This window comes from Megalops cyprinoides, chromosome 11 (genome assembly GCF_013368585.1).
Source record: "Megalops cyprinoides isolate fMegCyp1 chromosome 11, fMegCyp1.pri, whole genome shotgun sequence".
Lineage (NCBI taxonomy): Eukaryota > Metazoa > Chordata > Actinopteri > Elopiformes > Megalopidae > Megalops > Megalops cyprinoides.
The window spans coordinates 14,239,004-14,258,398 of NC_050593.1; the positions used below are offsets into that span (position 1 = coordinate 14,239,004).

The 19,395-nt window shown below is 43.2% G+C and overlaps 1 protein-coding gene across 3 annotated transcripts in view; it reads right to left on the reverse strand.

Annotated features, from left to right (window-relative positions):
• The window catches only part of LOC118786232 (zinc finger E-box-binding homeobox 2-like), a 75,293-nt gene that overhangs the window by 2,905 nt on the left and 52,993 nt on the right, over nucleotides 1-19,395 (reverse strand). For all 3 annotated transcript variants that reach the window (XM_036541344.1, XM_036541342.1, XM_036541343.1), the window contains 6 exons: nucleotides 14,004-14,252; nucleotides 9,895-9,963; nucleotides 7,523-7,711; nucleotides 6,493-6,707; nucleotides 3,728-3,836; nucleotides 1,421-3,417 (listed from right to left, as the gene is read on the reverse strand). In XM_036541344.1, coding sequence (XP_036397237.1) covers nucleotides 1,421-3,417; nucleotides 3,728-3,836; nucleotides 6,493-6,707; nucleotides 7,523-7,711; nucleotides 9,895-9,963; nucleotides 14,004-14,252 — 2,828 coding nt within the window. The remainder of the gene's footprint in view (nucleotides 1-1,420; nucleotides 3,418-3,727; nucleotides 3,837-6,492; nucleotides 6,708-7,522; nucleotides 7,712-9,894; nucleotides 9,964-14,003; nucleotides 14,253-19,395) is intronic.

Here is a 19,395-nt window from a genome sequence, read left to right on the forward strand (position 1 = left end):
AAAGGCAACATATGTGCTTTTCATTTCAACTGTTTTTTTTTTTTTTGATGGAGTTTTAAAAATAGACGGATACATGTTTAAGTGGAAGACAAATGTAAAGTGCAACACCATATCCAAAGGAATGCCTTATAAGGTACTGAGATTGTGAAGACATTTAACACATTTGCCTATTATGTACGCAAAATATATGTGTATATGTATGTATGTATATATGTATGTATGTATCTGTCTATCTATCCATCTATCTATCTATCCATCAGATACGTCTATGTAACAGTTCAGGCAGGATATTACCAATGAGGCCTGACTCCTCTGAATATCATTAATATTTCCATATTCCATATATTTGCATTCTAATTTATTTTAATTTTATACATGAAAGAGTGTTAATTCTATATTTATCTGTTCTTCTTTCATAGGGAAGATTAACCTGATAGGCTAACTTAAATTAATGGGGAAAAATATTATTACATTAGAGGGTCTTAATAATAAGAGGGAGCTTTTGCAGGGCATATTGCCACAGTCTTCTAATTTTCAGCTCATAATGATTAAATCAAGAGGTGCACTAAATGACCAAAATTGAGAAGCACCAATGCCCTCATTAGAAGTGCTTACTCTGGCCTGACAATGATTCCAGAGACATTGCTACACTGGTTTTAAAAACAGAGCACTATCGTTCCGCAATCAATTTGAGCTAAATGCCCGTAGCTGTATTTTTAAAATCTAATTTAATAACTTAGAATAGGAAACATTATTAATACTTTTTTATCAAAATGGTTCCCTCTATGTTAAACAGCCTTCAGCATTCAGCGATAATGAACATGAAGCCTGTGCATTATTAATCCACATGTTGAAACTCATTTTGGATTTTCTCTCTTTTTAAAAAAAAGGAAGAAAAAAAATGATGTGGCTGAGACGTGGAGTCAGTCACATCCTCCGCTCAGCACCTTCGCCCGGCGCACAGATGTCGCCTTTCAGTCACAGAGTTTTCACTAATTAATACCTGAGAAAAACCAAACCGGGCTGAAACGCACGGAGTAAAAAAAAGGGGGCAGATGTACTGTTAAACTGGAGAAGGTTCACAACAGCTGGCGACGGGATGCTGTTTGCACTCGGCCGCGCAGACAATCCACAGCGGAGTCTGGCAGCACCTGAATCCTCACATCATAACCTCTGAAACATCCATTACATGGTGATACCACTAATGAAGCATGCGTGGGGAGCTAAAGCGTTCTAAGCTTGCTCGACAGCTGTTTACCCCCTCGGCTTTGCTGGTTCACTGTGCTGCAGGTAAACACGCATTTCAGACTCACAGTACCTTTTAATTAGCTGCGGAATGAGCAAATCATTTGAGAGATCTCAAAAATGGAAGAACAAAAAGAAAAAACCTGATGCTTCAAACCACAAGTGGGCTATTTACCTGGAAACCTGGTTTCCGCTGGTATTTCCTCCTTTGCTGCATTTCAGCAAAAGTAGCTGCTCCTGTTGCATAAGTGTAGGCCATGTGCGGTAGGAAGCTCATTTGATCCAGCCCCGGGTATGGCCTCAGCCCTGGGATACTGGCTTGGACTGGGGGCATGAACGTGGCTGGAGGAAATGCGCTCTGCGGCGGAAGCGACGTGTATAAAGGTTTGGCACCGAAGGGGTTAATACTGAACATGGGGCTAGTGCTTTTGTCGAGGTTGCCGTTGTTGTTGGAGCTGGCAAACTCCTTCTTGAGATAGGCCAGGTTCAAAGGCTCCTCCAAGAGATCCCTTGGGGAGGAAACACTGTTGTGGTCAATGGTTATACTGTTGAGTTTAAGCCTGTTTTTCACAGTCAGAATACTTTTAGGCTCCTTCATGAGTTTTGGCAATGAAAGGTCCAATGGCTCAGCCTGGAGGTCCTCCGAAGTGAAGCTGTTTGGAGTGTACGAGCTACTGTGGGAGTTTTTCGAAGACGTGGAAGAAAGATTTAAGGGGGAAGGGGTGTTGCTCCTTGAGTGGTCCAATTTTTCGCCCATTTGCTTACCCCCAGTAAACTGGGCAGTTTTGGGGAGCCTGAGAGAGGTGTCACAATTTTTGACATTGTTGTGGAGCTCTGCTATGGAGGGGGACGTGATGCGGTCAGCATGCTTGACCAGAGACACCGGAGACCTGGCCACCAAGGGGTCTTTAGCGGGAGTGTGATTGGTGGCAGTCAGCACTAAGTCTGCATTGTTCCGTTCTAATGGCGGGGTCCTGGAATTGCTGTACTGGTAGACTTTCCTCTGCTCAAACCACTCTTTCACAAATTCCTGAGGGAGACCGACCGCTATGGAAATCTTCAGTAGTTCCTCTGAATTGGGCTCCATGTTCATGGCGAAGTACGCTTTGAGCACAGACATGTGGTCCTTGTACGGGTTGATGGGGCTCGCCACTCCCTTTTCGGACAGCATGGAGGAGAGCAGGAGGGCGTGCTTCTCTGCGAACATCCCCGGCTTGTTGGGTGTCATGTTCTCATTGGGCTGAAGAACTGCCTTGATCTCCTCGTTCATTTTACACAGGTAGCGTTCGTGCTGATGTAGGGGAATTGGACCTGGAAAGGTTTCTTTGCAGTATTGGCAAGAGAAAGGCGTGAAGAGCACATTATTGTCATGCACCTTATCCTCACTACCTAGGTCTAACACGTGATTTGATTTCTCTTTTTTAATATTGCTAATTTGTCTTTTTGAGTCCGTGGTCAAGCTCTGGAGGCAAGCTTTGGCTTCGTTCACCTTCTCTAGGGTGTAGTCGATGATGCTTTTGGTAGCACCGTTGTGGCTGACTACTGGAAGACCAGCTGGGGGAGCCCCCGGGGACGTCAGCCCCTGCCTCTGCTCTTCCATCTGGGACCCGAGCTCCTTCATGTAGGCCTTCAGCTTGGAGATCTCCTCTGGCTTGCAGTCCATTTTCTGCCGGCACACCGTGTTGTCCACGATTTGGAGGACCTTCTGCACCTCGCTCATGTTGTTCGCCAGGGAAGGGTAGCTGAGGAGCTGTGAGTCCATCCCCATCCCCAAATGCTGCATGGGGCTCTGGGCCGAGTTGTGGACCCCCAGGGGGCTCCCACCCCCCAGCCCTCCGTTCATGAAAGGCCCAGGTGCGCCGAAGCCATGGGAGGCCATCATGAGCTTGTAGTCGTTGAAGTCTAGTGGTTCGGTTTTGATATTGAGCTGGCTGGCCTGGTCCTGGAGGCCCAGCGGCTTGCCGTTCTCCAGCTTGTGCCGGAGCTGTGTGATGGCTGAGTTGGTGGGGGAGGAGGATGCCGACGTGGGGGAGGAGCCGGTCTTCATGCTGTTGCGCATCCTCCCGTTCACGGCGATCAGGCCGATGCACTTCTTACTGCTGATGTGAGAGCTGTAGGAGCCGGAGTGAGAGAAGCGCTTCTTGCAGTTTGGGCATTCGTATGGCTTTTCACCTGGGTAAAAAAAGCAAACAAATTGATTAGATATGATAATAACAGTGAATTGAAGATGAAGATTAAAAAAAGAAACCAGCATAAATAAATAAACGTCTTAAACGTTCAGTGTCTTGAGCCATATTCATCCGATTAACTGCTCAGTTACCACATCGACTCTTGGAATGCTGCGAAGTAGAATGAGTCATTCATTGACAGTGGGAGGAAAAAAAAATGCCAATCAATTTTGTAAGTCCTCTGAAGTTCACAACAATCTTAAATCAAGGTAATGAATATTCAAAGGGAGTGCACAGGCCCCCTTGCCACCCACCACTGTGAATCCGCAGGTGTTCCTTCAGATGGTGTTTGTATTTGAAGGCCTTGCCACATTCTGTGCATTTGAACTTGCGGTTGCCAGCTCCTTGGTTCAGCAGTTGGTGCTGTGGAAGAGAAGGTATTTACATGAGCTCTGTACAAACCTTTCAGAGGAAGAGTTCAGTAAATAATCACAACCAGCTCGTTGCAGACAAGCCAAATGGCGCGCGTTCCTACACACCATCTTGCCTTTCTTCCTCCAACACCAATGAGAGAGTACAAGTGTGGCGATGATAACAGAGTCAATCACATACCTTTTAATTTCCTGGCTTGCGAGCCTTTAGAATTTGGCAAGCGAGGAAAAAATAAATAAATAAATAAAGGGCCCCCTCTTTAAAGAGTTTCCCCTCATTAGAAAAAGCAATCTGATCTACTTTTATTAATTTGCAGTAATCTCCAGGAAGAAATTCTCATTATTTTGCAGACCTTCCCAATAAACTACCAAGCTACATATACTGCATTAACCCAATTATATGTAAAACAAGGTAAGTTGACATGCATCTCTTTCTTCTTGTCTCTTTCTTCTCTTTTTTGTATATGTATACCATTTATATTTTATATATGATAAAAAAAATCAATTTTAATTGGTAGCAAATTCACTCAGTATTTAATTCTTCAAAAGGCTCTTTAATAAATTTATAATACAGCGTGTAGAATGGGTCTTGAATTATTGTTCAAAGGTAAACATTGGTGCTCTCCCGGATTTGCAATTTAAACGAGGCTGGTGAAATCAAAATATAATAGCAATAACAACAACAATAACAGCGTACGCGCGAACCCGCACACCAGGCGTGCACAATTAATTCAGAGTGGGAGGTGAGCATGTTAAATGGTTAGGAAATACAAAAGATCTCTCAGCGCAGAGAGACCAGCCCCTGATCCAGGCTGACAACTGCTGGGGTGTGCTGACTCTACCCACATTCCTGGTGAGACAGATGGTGTTACGCAGGACACAGGGAGGTTTGTTCAAACAGCAGCAACCTTCAAAGATCAAGCAGAAGCCGGGGCCGCCAAGCACCAATGAGGGACCCCAGCGCTCGTATGTTGCTGAGTTGCATAAACAAACAGCAACAGCTGCTTTGTCTCCCCCCACTTTCCTCTGAGGACCACTGTAAACTTTAGTTGTGCCACTGTTAATATGATACAATCATTTTCCTTTACTAATTGCAAATGCCACTAGCAAATGAGGGGATTTTTCAATGCTAAATCCACTCGATGATGCTCAAGGCTGGAAAGGAATTCTGCACAGCCGTAGAACATGGATACTTCTACAGTACTTACACCTGACTGGCTGATGATAGCCCGTTATTGTTTTTCTTATGTATTACTATATATCATGTGATATATATGAAGAAACTAAATTTGACACAAAATGTAATTCAGAGTTCAAGCTATCCATTATTTTGTATTTCATTATTATTTTTTTTACATACGATATATATCATATGGCACTGAGTGAAAGATGCGTTGATTTTTTTTTTCTGCCTCTTTTTGATGTTGTAAACCTAAATGTGGAAATATATGGTGTATTCAAGACTTTTGGAAACATACCAAGTGTGCTGATGACCACAGAAAAACCAAGTCATAGAGGAAGTGTCCTATGAGGAAGTGCTCTACCATGCGACTCTCACACGCTGCATCACGGGAGAGGTGATAGGTCGTTTGCCCAATCTGCCAGGGGACCGTGGCCAGAGCATGGCCTTCACATGTATCACTTTCAACAGTGTCCTACGTGCACCCCATAGCTAAAACTGCTGTACTGGACTGGTCATGGGACCATTCAGGAAAAGCCCTTCAAAATGGAGGAAATAAACAAATAAACAAATGCTTAAGTGATCTGAGGATTAGGATACTCCATCTGTTCATGTTTAAATCAGAATGGGCAGAGTCAGGTGAGAAGTAAGGCTGTGATGCTTCATTCTGTTGTGTTGGAGGGGATAGCTGGAGAAGACAACTTGCTGTTTTGAATGCAAGAACAATGAGAAAGGCTTAAATGAGTAAGTTGGTATAACAACACTCTTTCATAAAGCAGCCTGGGTTTCACTTTCACTTGACAGAAAGATGATCGCATCTGCCTTATTTCATTGTCTTTCTGTTAAAAGACAATCAACCTTAGTATTCAATCAAAGCTGACATTATATTGGGATGTGTATTGTGTTTGAATATTAACAGTATCAAAGATAAATGTTTTATTAAAATTGTAAAATGCTGTCTTGCTGTCGAAAAAAAGTTTAGCCAATTTGTTAAATACATTCTTGCAATTCTAACACAGATTAATACAGCCTAAAAATTCATATGATAATGACAGACATCCTGAAATATCCACTTTTAGAAGAGTATACCCAATAAACAGGGTACATAATAAAAAAATACATAAATAGAATCTGTTTAGTTCAATTTTAAGGAACATAAAAGCTTAAGAGTAAAGTGAAGTTAAAGAGCAGATAAAATTTCTAAATTGGAAATTAACACAATCATTCGATCGTGAACATAAGACTGCTAAATCATATCAGAGGAGGCCATCAAAAAACCATTTAGGCCTCAATTAAAGCTATTACCATTAAAAGATCTGCATCTTCAAAATGCCATGAAAAATTAATAATGATTGCCAATCAAAATGATATCTTTTCTCCAAGGGGTTATTACACGTTAGAAATAAAGAGAGAGGAAGAGCAAGAAAAAAAGGGAGGAGGAAAAAAAAAGAGGGCATATGATGCTCACCTGATCTCTTCCTGGCTTGTGCGTGGCCATATGTCGCTCAAGCTGAGTGCGGTAAGCAAACGTGTAGTTGCACAGGGGGCAGGCGAAGTTCTCCTCGTTCTTCTCGTGGCGGTACTTGATGTGCTCCTTCAGCGATGTCAGGCGCTTGTAGCCCCGGTCGCAGTAGGGGCAGGTCAACAGTTGGGCGAAAGCATCTGGAGTTCCAGGTGGTATGTCTACATAGGAGTGATGGAGAGAGGGGCGGGGAGGGGAAGCAGGCCAAAAGGTCAGCAAATCAATGGCAGCTAATGGGCGTGCTGCCCAGAATGGTATGGGAGGTATCTCTGCAATCTGCTCTGCAGAGTGCCATCGTCTCGAGCTGGCATCCGTGCCCCTCGACACACACAGACACACACACACACGCGCGCGCGCACACACACACACTCACACAGGACAAGTCAGTACAAATGGTCCAGATCTGTGTCAGCAGAATCAATTAGGGCATGAGGATATCCTACTATTTTCACTCCACAGTGAAACACACTGTAGATATAAATGGCACAAAACAGTGGCTCATAAGTACAAATATGACAGAATCACAAGCATAATATCTAGCAATCAAATTGTAATGTTTTACATCCAGGTAATTTTTTGCCTCAAGACCACTTCTATGGCAAAGCATCGGTTTGATTATTAAAAATTTAGATACGTTCACATATGTTTACCATTTCAGACATTTTTCCTAGAATTTTTTCTTACAGGGTACATGCACATGAGTAGATTACTCAATTACAGTTCAATCCAATTCAATTCATTGGCTTATGCATCACCATTTTTCACACTTTCATCATTTGCGAGGTATGTATGATAAATCCTATCCGATTCAATCCATTTTATTCTTGGGAATCAGAGGTGCACTATCTGATTTCAGGCCTTGGACAGCTGCTGCTTAAGACTGAAGGTAAACACAGAGGCATTTGGCGAATCCGCAGATCCAACAGCTGCCCATGTCACTGAGCGACTGCTGTGCCCCCTCTCCTCGAATTCTTACCATTTTCTTCCTGTCCGTTTGCCTCAGGCGTGCCCAGACGGGACAGCTCCTCGGGGGCTTCTGGGTAAATGATGGCAGTGTCACCCCTCTGCAGGTACTCCGCGATGCTGACCACATGACTCTCACCGTCATCCAGCTTGCGCTTGGCAAAAAACTCCTCAAATTCTGAAGTGCAATCAACATTCTTAACTGAAAAAAAGGAGAAATGGGGAAAACAGAAATTGAGTTGCTCTCCCCCATGAGAAATGTGGTGTTACTGTTAGACACTGGAAACATGTTGCTCTAAATGTGATGAAGAAAACCAAGGAAAACCATTAAGGTAGTAGTTTGGGAAGTATACATCTAAGTTACTGTGTTATCTTGTCACATAATGGCCACTAAAATAAGAAATATGAGTTAATCTCAGCAAAGTGCCATCGTGAATGTAGGAAAAGCTTTTAAAGATGAACTGTTTTTGCTTTAAACATATTACCAGTCACACTAAAAATGTTTATGTCAAAATCACATTTGCTCAGATTGCCAATTTCACTTGTTATTTCCTTCATCACTTTGAATTAACTGAAATTTGATGATGATACTTAAAAAAATTAATCCTTGTGATTGCCGAGGGAGGGAGACATTTAGGCTTCATTGTTTAAATATTTGAGAAAAAATACTTAAACAATGCTTTTATATGTACTTTATTGTCGTATTCCATCTACATTCTTTAATGATTTATTTATATTATTGATTTGAAGAAACAAGTACACAAATTAGAATGCCGAGGTCTGTGGAAGTCATGCTCCTCTGGATATTGTGCGTATTGAACAAATGAAGAAAGAAACAGGAAAAAAAGGGAATTAAAAGTGTAAAATGTGCTGAGGACATGTGGAGTCATGGAATGTTCTGTTCAGTTCCTGCTCTTCAGGGAACCCAGGGCTGCAGACTAGAGATAGCTGCCACCAATCGCAAACAAAGCTAATAACAAACCGCAACCTTCATTAGGCAGGAAATGGCAGATCCTCATTGGTGCACACTGATTACGGGCCAAAAAACCGTCTGTCCTGCCAACCTGCCAACTTTATTTCTGTTCCCTATTATACCACACTCTTGTCACAACAGATATTATTCTCCTCTGGGCTTCCCTTACCTCTTGCTGCATTTGCCAATTAAGCTATACATTATGGGACCGGAAGCTTTGTTTTATAGAATTTTGGCTTATTTTTATTAGCTACTTTTTAATTAGATTGGTCCTCCGATGAACAAAGGTAAACTCTGTGTTGTGGTTTGTAGAGCTGTAAACATTTTATGCTCCAATTTACAAAAGGTCAAGGTAGTGGATTGTGTCATTGTCAAAAATGGCTTGAAAATGTCAAACTGTCAATGGATCTTTAAAATTGTACAGTACAACAGTAAAACTAGGCCATGCAATTTGCAATGCTCTCATTAAAAGGCCTGCACTTGAATATCTGCGCTTTGTGTGGAGTAATTATCAAATGCACTACTGCAAGGACGCTGATGGTCTGCCTTTGTAATTCACAACTGGCAGCTGAACAAATAAATATTTTACGGTCTCACTGTAGCTGGATTTGAAAGTACATGAACTAAACAAATCAAATTTAGACCAAATTTGATTTTGCACCTAAATGCGATTTGTGTCGCTCTTGCTCTCAAATCCTACTACTAAGCAAACTTAGTACTCCAGTTCCAGTGGTAGTTCTCTTACGGCATGAGCAGGAAACTGTCAACTAGTACTAAGTGAGCTGTTTCTCATTAGGGATATTCTCCAGTTGAAAGAACATCTGACAATAGTGACAATAGCTTGTAGTATATAAATACTGATGGCCAATCCCTTGAATAAAATCACTTTTAGCGAGTAAATTCCAAATGCAGTGCTTCACATTGTTTCCAGGGCCTTCAGATTTTGAATGGAACATTAAATGATATTTATTTCTATGGAAACCAAATTGTTCCCCAAAAACATGCAATACCTAGAAGAATGTGAGATCAAGGAGTCACCGGGAAAGATTCTGCGTTCTGCGGTGACTGTTTACACGAGCGGCGCCGCGGCCAATCGACAGCGGTCGGGATGATATCATGGAAGGAGAAGTTAATTCCCGAGAGGCTGGTGGGTGGAAATCAGCTTCGTTTACATAATTAGAAGTGGCAGGTAGGATTTGGTTCCTCTGTTTTTGCACAGACCAGGAATGAGAATAAACATACAAACGCACACATGCACACATACGTATGCGTATACACACACACACACACAAATACACAAACACACACAAATACACACACACACACACACACACACATACAAACAAAATGTTCACCCACAAACAAAAAAAGCAAACAATCAGCAGAATCTCCCCACTTGGATGTGAACTCACCTGTACCATTTCCAACTGTCTGATGAGTGGCTTCAGGCCCCATAGTGTCATACTCATCCTTCATTTCATCTGAGAAGACAGTAGGGGAGGGGTGAGGATGGGGAGGAGGTGGGGGGGGGGGGGTCAGTATCAGAGTGTACCACGCAAACCAAGTTTACAACAAGGCCTTCAGAGGAAGGTACAGAGAAATGAAAAGACTGCTGTGCTTCAGCCCGCCGCGGCTTTGTTTGGCATTTTTAATGAATGCTATCATTTGGACCAGACAGGGACTTATTTACCTTTAACATGACAACAAGCGGTGAAGAAAGCTCTTCGCCACACCAGGGAGCGACAGTCACCAACCAGAAAGATTAATTCAAGGAGCCATGTCCACCTGAGCTATCAGACTCGAGCAATGGCACAAAGGCCGCGGTTGTTCCTCCTCTACAGTGATGCTGCAATCCACAGCAGAGAGGGCAAAATAATGAAGGGGGTGGGGGGGGGGGGGGTTAACTCCATAATGCAGAGCTTTATCTAGTGACCTTTCTTTTCTTATTATCATTCAGTGTTATGCAAGCTGTATCAGGAATGCCAGGGCAATTCTCAATTTGTCCTAGCGTAGGTAAGACAAAGATAAATAAAAGTCCCCTGATGGATAGATGGACTCATAAAAAAGGGAGATGCAACTTTTTTTGACATTGGGGGAATTCTCTAGGCGCGGTTAACAAGAGGACATTGTTAGTGTACACAGACAATTAACTTAAGGAGTCCTCCTCTGTAACTCCTTCCGCCATGTCTTTAGAAATTAAATCAAGGTATTTCCGAGAAGATAGTGGCTCGTTATAAATATAGCTATTGTGTTCGTTCCTCCTAGCCCCGCTCATGTGATTTCTGCTGGGAGTCACAAGTATCATAAGCTTCCCATCTCAAGGTACACGAGCCAGGCAATGAGGAGGAAGGCAGCAGTGCACTACCTCATTTTCTCTCCCTCTCTGCCTTTGCATAATACGGCTGATTCAAACTACTTCACTTCCTTCCTCATTAAGATGAGCTACATTTAAGGAACTAATTGTTTTCTGTTTCAAAACCATATGGTAGAGCAACATTACAGGCTAAAGCTATTTGTAAAATGATGACCCTTAAAAAAAGTTTTGCAGACATTCTTCCTTAATTCATTACTGACAGGAAGTGATATTAAACTCCGCCTCTGCTGTGGAATCCATCTTATTTTCAGCCACAACTAAACTAAATTTATGTAAAAGAGACAAGGAAAAAAACACATCTATTTTTTCACGGTTCCTCTGAAATATTTAAATCATTAAGTGAAGGCTTGTGCTACCTCATACTTGAAGTGAAACAGTTTCCTTCTGCACCAAACAGATAAAAAACACAGCCAATGGCAACAAGGGACAGACAGGCTCTCTTGAATGAAACACGCTAAACTTTCCCTTGATAAAAAGCTTGACTGGAAAGAAACTTGCCAGCCATTTTTCATTTGCATATTTGGAGGTTTTTGAGTGCCGTTGTCTCTCAGTAATGACATCAAACCAGGCGGCACTCTAAGGAAATGGCCCTTTGGTGGCACATTTGAAGTCACATTGGAATATTGTCTGCAATCAGCTCTCCAACACAGTCACAGCAGAAATATCACCCATGTTTCATACACCTACATATTCAAAATGTTACTTTTCTATTCCGTCATTCAGTGAAGGGTAACATAGCTGTTATTCACTTCACAACAGAGTGGAATGGAAGCCAGAGTAGCATTTAAGTTTAACTCCACATACTATGAACATACTTAAATGGCAAAGAAAGTCTTGCTTTTCCTTAAAGTTATCTTGAAAAAAATATTGTCAGCATTTTCTGTGGTCATTCTTCCACCAGGAGGTAAGCTAAGACCACTAACGCTTATTTCACATTTGGAACCTCTGCACAAACATTTTAGGTTGTTCTTAATCCTTTGGCTGATACACATTTGCTGTTGCTTGTTTGAAAGAAAAAAAACACGTTTTGTAGCTGAGCATGACATGAACGTCTGCTCTCTCTGTCTGTGCCTTATAAATTAGACCAGAAACCCTGTGTGAAAGCTAAGTGATAAAAAAAAAAAAGTGCTCGCACCTACCTAAAGGCTAATATTTTAGTTTCTTTTGCAACTCAGGGGTTCAGAATACCTTTCGTCTGTCATAGTTTGGTTTGTTTACACAGTGTCACCAATCCTATTTACTTTGAAAACATCCCAGTTTTTTATTGCCAGTTACTGCTGGAACAAAATGCAGTGAAAACAAGGGGTTCCTCCTTTTTATTTCTTTAAGATTCCTTGAATAAGCAAAAAGGAGAAAAAAAAGAAGAGTAGGGCTGGGAAGAATGCAGGTGATTTATTTAAAATCTCTGTCAGTGATAATGATGTCATGGTTTCCAGTACACTGCGTCCACCCCATTGTGGGATGAAAGAATGTCAAGGACAATTCCAAACACAAAACTCCGATTGTGCTGGAACCGGAAGGCACAGTAAGAAACTGCACTCTGCTCTTCAGCTCAAAACCTGCATCCTGCGGACAAAGTACCACAGCGCAGGGCGAAAGTGAGGCTTATCTCAGGGTAAAGCTATGTGCTGAGGTATCGCTGTAGACAGTGAGGCACCGTGAATGAAGGAGAAAAAAAAAAGACACACTGTCCACAAGCCTTACTTAGGTTCCCAACATCCCTTTAACTAAATATACTGAAAATATTCAGGAAATATGGCAGATATTTTATCACATGAGAAACACATTATCACAGATTGCAACATAGTTGAGATCCAGACATTAAGGCACCTATTTTTTATTTTTTGTCAGCTATTACTTTGCAAAAGAGAATGTGCTTTACTATTACGTAAAACACGTATCATCATAAAATCATCAGATCGTTACTTCTTGCACCTAATTTCAAGTAAACATGTCAGATACGTCTGGCATCCGTCGCCTTCTGTGGGCTTTCTATGGTGATAATATCCACCAAATCAAACTCGTTTCACTAAAGGTACATTTTTTTTTTTGACCGTATTAAAATTTTAAACTCCTGAATATTTCCCCTTTCAGCACAGTGCACAGCTAGTTCATTAGCAGAAATGAATAGCTAACACCGGCTCATTTAAATGGGGGTGTCTTACATGAGTTCTCGCCACACTCTGTTTCTGTCAGACGGCTCCAAGAATCATTGACTCTTATTATACATGTAAATGGCTATCATAAAAATAAAAATTTCATTTAAGATTGTTAATGACTTTTGCAGCAGCCTGGCTTCCTTTAATGATTATCCTCTGCCCCTAATTAAAAGTATTTATCTTTCAAGCATCCACGACTGGGTCTCTGCTATCAGTGATGGTGTGATGGAGGAGGGAAAAAATATAAATAAAAGAAGCACACACTCCACCTGCCTGAGACTGACAGCATTATACATGATAAAATCCAGATATGAAGTTATGCTGTACAGACATGTTCTCTCCCACGCTGACAGAGACATATATCTTTTTTCGATAACCAAAAAAGGCTAAAAGGAGTAAATACCACTGTTTAGTACAAAAAATAGAGGAGATTTTTGCTATATGTACTGATTTGTGGTGTTTAAGATTAAAATATAAATAAAGTTGAAATTCCTCAGTTTAAAAATAAGAAGTAATTTCCTCTGAGAATGAAAATGAGCTACGAGTTGATTAATAACAGAATTCAGCGGTGTAAGGCCACGCCCAAGTAACTTTGCATGTGAGTGCGTGTGTGTATGTGTGTGTGCATATGTGAGTAAGCGTCTTTGTGTGTGTCTATGTGTGTGTGCATATGTGAGTAAGCGGAAGTGTGTGTGTGTGAGAGTGTGTGCCCATTTGTGTGTGCGTGCGTGTGTAAATCTACACCAGACTGCTGACAGCATTTCAGTGGCATGGTCGTCTGGATTTCTTTCTGTGACGGTGACGTTAACGTCTTCTGACTCTGCTTTTTACTGTCACATCACCGCACGTCAACCCGGACACTGCCTGACCCGTCACAGCGGTCGGGAGGACAGCGGGGCCCATGATCTCATGAAAACTGAAATCTGCCCAAATATTTTGGGCACGGGCGGGCGCGGTCGGAGCGGAGGCCGGCCCTCCCGACACTCACCAGTGCCGTCCACTGAGGCTGGCAGCATGTCGTTGTCGTGCCAGACGTGGTCCACCCCGCTGTCCCTCATGTCGTCGTCCTCGTCCTCCTTCGTCATCAGCGCGTGGCCCACCCGGGGCGAGGCCACGTGGTTGGGCTCGCTCGCGGGGCTGCCCTCCCCGTTCAGCAGGCCGTCCTCCTCCGAAATCAGCAGCTTGTCGTCCTCGTCCGTCTCCGAACCCGTTTCCACCACATTCTCGTAATTCAACACTGCGGAAGAGGGACACACACAGCGTGTCATTAAGAAGGAATTTGTCTCCGTCACTCCGAATTTCCAGCCTCTTCCTCCGCCCGGGCCCTGCAATGGAAAAGTCACCGTGGCTCATGCCCCTGGATGTTCTCAGTGTAACACGCGGCCACACCCCGCGTTTAAGGTAATAGTGTTTTTGACTGACATCCCAATTACTGCACCACGACAGGAATCTCCATCTGCACCATCGGTAGGTGGGGTCAGCTGCTAAATGCAGACACGCTAAAATAGCCTCTAATTTTCAGCTGCAGTGAACTGTCTCGGATGCCGACGGCCTGCACCTTTCAGATCGCCCAGATAAAAAGCATGCCCCCCGTGTCTCGCATACCTCGCAGTTTTGATATTTACAAGCGGCGCTCGTTCATACCTCACATGACTGAGAAAAGCTTCACGTTATATAGTCAGATTAACGGTAATGCATTAATCAAGTTCCACAGAGCGCTGCTTAACTTTTCCACACATTAAGACACGTGTCACGAGAGCGCCGCCGTGCTCAGAACTTGCCGCTTTGCAAGCGCTCCTCTTTCCCCGGGAGGATGCAAAGTTGGCAATATGCGGCGCCCCCTTCTCACAACGTAGTGGATGTGCGGTGCCCCCCACCCCTTATAACGCACCGGGCTGATCAGAGCAGCCCTCTCTTTCAGGTCCCCACTCCTCCCTTTCAAAATGTGTCACAGCTGAGGAAATATCACACAGGCAAGACCGACATTAAAACAACTCACAAGTAGCAGCCCGCTTGATTCCGCAGCACTTGGTCCCAGACACATGGCAGCTTTTCTTAAAATAGACAGCCTGTAAATAAGGTCTGTGAACTCAATTGAAGGTGGCTGTTTCTGAATTAGTCAGCCCTCACACGACTCTCGGGCCTACATGCTAGTACATAAATTGTCCACTTTAGCCAGCAGAAAGAAAGATTAGAGTAATAAATACAGGGAATTAGCTCAGCCGGAGAAACACAGCATCATACAGGGACACGCCACACCGCCAAGTGTGCTAACACAACACTTAAGTAATATGTACGGGGAAAAAGAGAGGGGGGGGGGGGAATCCATGACATCATGGGAACCAGCCTCAAAAAATGGGCTGTGAAAAAAAACACAAACAATTTTCAGGTCCATTTTGAGTTCTGTGTATGCCTAATAAAGCAATCTCTTAAGAAGTTATCAAGCGTACTATCTCTGGAAACTGTTGCCAACTTAAGGGTGAGCAGGGAAGTGGCTCTAAAACTGTGTGATTTTAAGGCGATAGTGTGCTTCTGGAATTTCTTCTTCTTGACAGCTTTAAACAGTAAACCTGAAGCCATATCGGCACATTCTTTTTTTTCTGACCGATTCCCAGGGAAGGAGAAGCTAGAACAAAAAGACGAGACATTTTAAAAGTTATACAGGGGAGGACAAAAAAGATCACACTGCTCATGTCCATTCATAAAAAAAGATTACACTGCTCATATCTGCTCATAATATGATCTTTGTGCTATCCACCGGTCTGCACTTGCCTTCCCAACAACTGCACAACAGGTGCAAATGAAAGTGAAAACGGCTGCGGGGACGGGGTGAGCGGAATCCGCTGACCTGGGCTGAATACCAATTGACGGGGGAAACAAAACCTTTTCAAGAGGTGTGACCACAAGGGTTTAGGCGAGTTCAGGCTGGGTAATGCCCTCCGAGAGGAAAACCAGAAAAGGACGGCGAGGAAAGTGAGACATTGGGGCTTGCTGTGTGGTCCACATATACCTTGGCACAATTGATAATGTGCTTTTATTTTATTTTTCCCCCCTGCCCCCCACCCCACCCCATCCCACCCCAGCCCAGCGACAGAGGTTTAACCATTTCTTAGCAACGTGCAGAGGACTGCCTTTCTCCCGGCTTTCTAAGGGCGGCCCTCGCTGGGGGAGAACAAAAGGCCAGGAGGCCTGGGAAGCGATCAACCCGCCCCCAAAAAACTGATCTGTGGACCAAAAGTGAATAAAGGCAGGGCCAGAAGGAGTGAATGAAATTATCTAAGGCTGGACAGGTTTAAAAAGGCCTTTATCGCCCCCCCAAAAACATGCCTTTTAGGGCTTTTTTTTGGTTTGCATCGTACTGTTCGGATAACACAGGAGTGTCTGCACTGCACTTTTGCTTCAATATTTGGGATGCAAACAAGACAAGGGAAAGAGAGAGGGAGAGATTGGCAGAATGAAAGAGGGGGGAAGGGAGAAAGAGAGTGGGAGAGAGGGAAAGGGAGAGTGAGTAAGAAAGACATAAAAAAGAAAGGGGCTACAAGATTGATCAGAGGCAACTGCGAGCTTCCAAATATCAGGGCAATCTGAGCAAGCGTCGGAGTGGTGCCTCACGACAAAGTCAGCGGCGAAAAACAACCATCACCTTCTCTGTAACTTCTGAGCCTCCCCAATCCTCTGCCACAAACACCAACAACACACTGAAACAAAATAACCTCCGTCAGGTCCAATCACTGAGTTCTCAATCCTGTCTGAATCCTGGCGCAGGTTGGCTGATAAGAAATACTTTTCAGCATATTGCCTGATTTCCTTTATGTGTTTGTTTATCTGGACTACTAAAACGAATAACTACGCTGGAAACATTTCCCTTTTCTTAAACACTCACTCCATAACTCTACCACTAGAAACAAAAATATACTTCCAGTTATAAGTACATTAGAGCTAATCTAAGGCTTAAAAAGATAAAACGTAATAGTTTTAAAAAGAGCAGAAATATCTGCAGCAAACATTCTGGGGAGTGCATTATTATGAAATGGTATGCATAATGTTGGGATCCGAAAAGACTGGAATTTATATTTTTGGTCTAGTATTCCTCTGACACCTTTGCCAGTTGCTTGCATTTTGTTACTGTTGCTGTTGCAGACACTGAGAGGTGGTGACCTCCCACACAAAAACAATTCACTGGGTCAGGCAGTGTCGCCTCCATTTTACAGACAAAGGTGACTGATAACTACTGCTTCAGATGCAGTCAGAGACAGGAGTGTTTAAAAGAGACCACGGTCAGACACACCTCTGATTCTCTACACTAATCAAGGCTTTTTGGGTTTCATGTGTAAAATTAGGGGAAGGTGCATGTAAGTGTGATCTGGGAGTTTATCAGTAATAGAAACCATTTTAACAACGCAGAGCTTTAGAAAAAAAAAAGTCAGAGTATGAGTTATTAAATTCAAACACGTATCACAAACTTGAGAATGCCTGTATTGTCTAAGTGACATGTTTGACAGACGTACAGCAGAGACGTCAGTCTTCCACTTGCATTGTACTCTCTCGTCACAAAAATTCCAACCTGCTAATGTCACCAGGGCCATTATTTCCTTCTGTACCTCTCCGCTAATCAATCTTTTGTGCTCATTCAAGACGGAATAGACAAAGACGTGATAATGTTTACTTTTTGCCAAAGTTCTCTTCAAATGACACTCTATTTTTCTCTCCTTAGTTTAAGTGTCACATTTAACAAAGGTAATTACTTCTGACATTCTCTGACTGATGCTACCTGTTTGATTTCATGTGCTTTCTTTTTTCTCCCAGATTTCAAGTAAATAAAAGGAACGTCTTTTATTTGAATGCTGCTGATAATTAGGATGACATTCATAATTGTTGGAGTCTTGCTTAATATTAGGCTTAAAGCTCTCTTGCCTGGCCTTTTTATAAGTCTGGCATTATGCTGTCAGTTGCAGGAGTCAGGGCAGCTATGTTAATAATGTATATTGTATTGATTACGATGACTAGCACCTTCCAAAATGACTGTTTGCGTGGGGGGAAGGGAAAGAATGTGAGTCATCTTTTTGATGTCTGGCACTTTTCTGAAAAGAGAATGGGGGGGTGTACTGATTAAACACCCTTAATACTAAAGACATAAAACTCCAAACAATGTTTCTCTTCTGACACAGGGCCCTTTTGCCAAAGCTAATGAAAACTATCATAAAATCATTTGGGACTGAAAGAGAGCAGGAGCTCAATAGCCTCTGAAAGTATTTTTGTCCTCGAAGAATGGGCATCATTACTCTCCAACACTTGCTTTCTTCAACAGTAAAAAGCCTTTAAATACTACTCCATTTGTATCCCCGAGGATATTTCCCCCATTTACTTCAGTTACCCTCAGCACCAAATGAAGCCAAATGTGTGGCTCTATACCATTCATACCATGCGAACAAATAAGTGGATAGTCAGATGACTAAAGGACTGAATGCACATTACTTTGTAGGACAAGAATCTCAATGCGGCAGATGTGGCGGACAAGAAATGGGTCGTTCCACGGCAAGAGTCAAGCAGAGAACACCCCAACTGGAAAACTGGAAAATCTAGTGCATCTCGGACAGTGTGTGCTTCGCCCCCTATCCCATCATCTCAACAGCAATTTACAGTAAAGCCCACACAGCCATGCAGAGTGTCCCTGATCCTCTACTATGCCGTTTCACACCACCAAAATGACATTCTTCCAACAATCGGTTCTACAAAATGTGGACACGCGCGTCGCCCCAGGCCAACCCCACACAGTGCAATTCCGTAACATCTTGCTGAGCCAACAGACACGTACCTTTCATGGTCGCACGCACAATATGCTGCTCCGTGCCAAACCTCTTCCACCACCTGCCCCCAGGCTCCCAGGCTGCGGCTCGTTCTACCTGCACTCCATCCATAACTGACCCCCAACGAATCGGCAAACAAACAGCAAAAAAAAACAGAAAAGCTGCCAGGGAAAGGCAAGCCGCGTTTGAAATGGAGGCCTGGCCACCCCGTGCACAGCTCAGGCGCCGGTGGAGGTGACAACCTTAAGCCCAGCTGGCCACAGCAGGTTTGCTCCAGGTAATGTGCTGCTTCCTACCGCATCAGAGGCGATAATGAGAGAGGACATCAACCCTATTGGAGGGTAACTGTTGTCTCTCTCCCCTGTCTCATGAATGTGTGCTGTGCGCATCACCTGAATGACTGCAGGGGAGGCGGGGATCCCAGAGCATTAAGGTGGAAATGAGGTCATTGCCTTGTGGCTACCTGCTGGAAGAGGTCTAACAATGACCTTTTCACTGTCATAATTTCCTTCCACAACGGTTTAGGGCTCTGAATAGGTTGTTGTTTGAATAATCTGGCTTGTATCAAGCTGG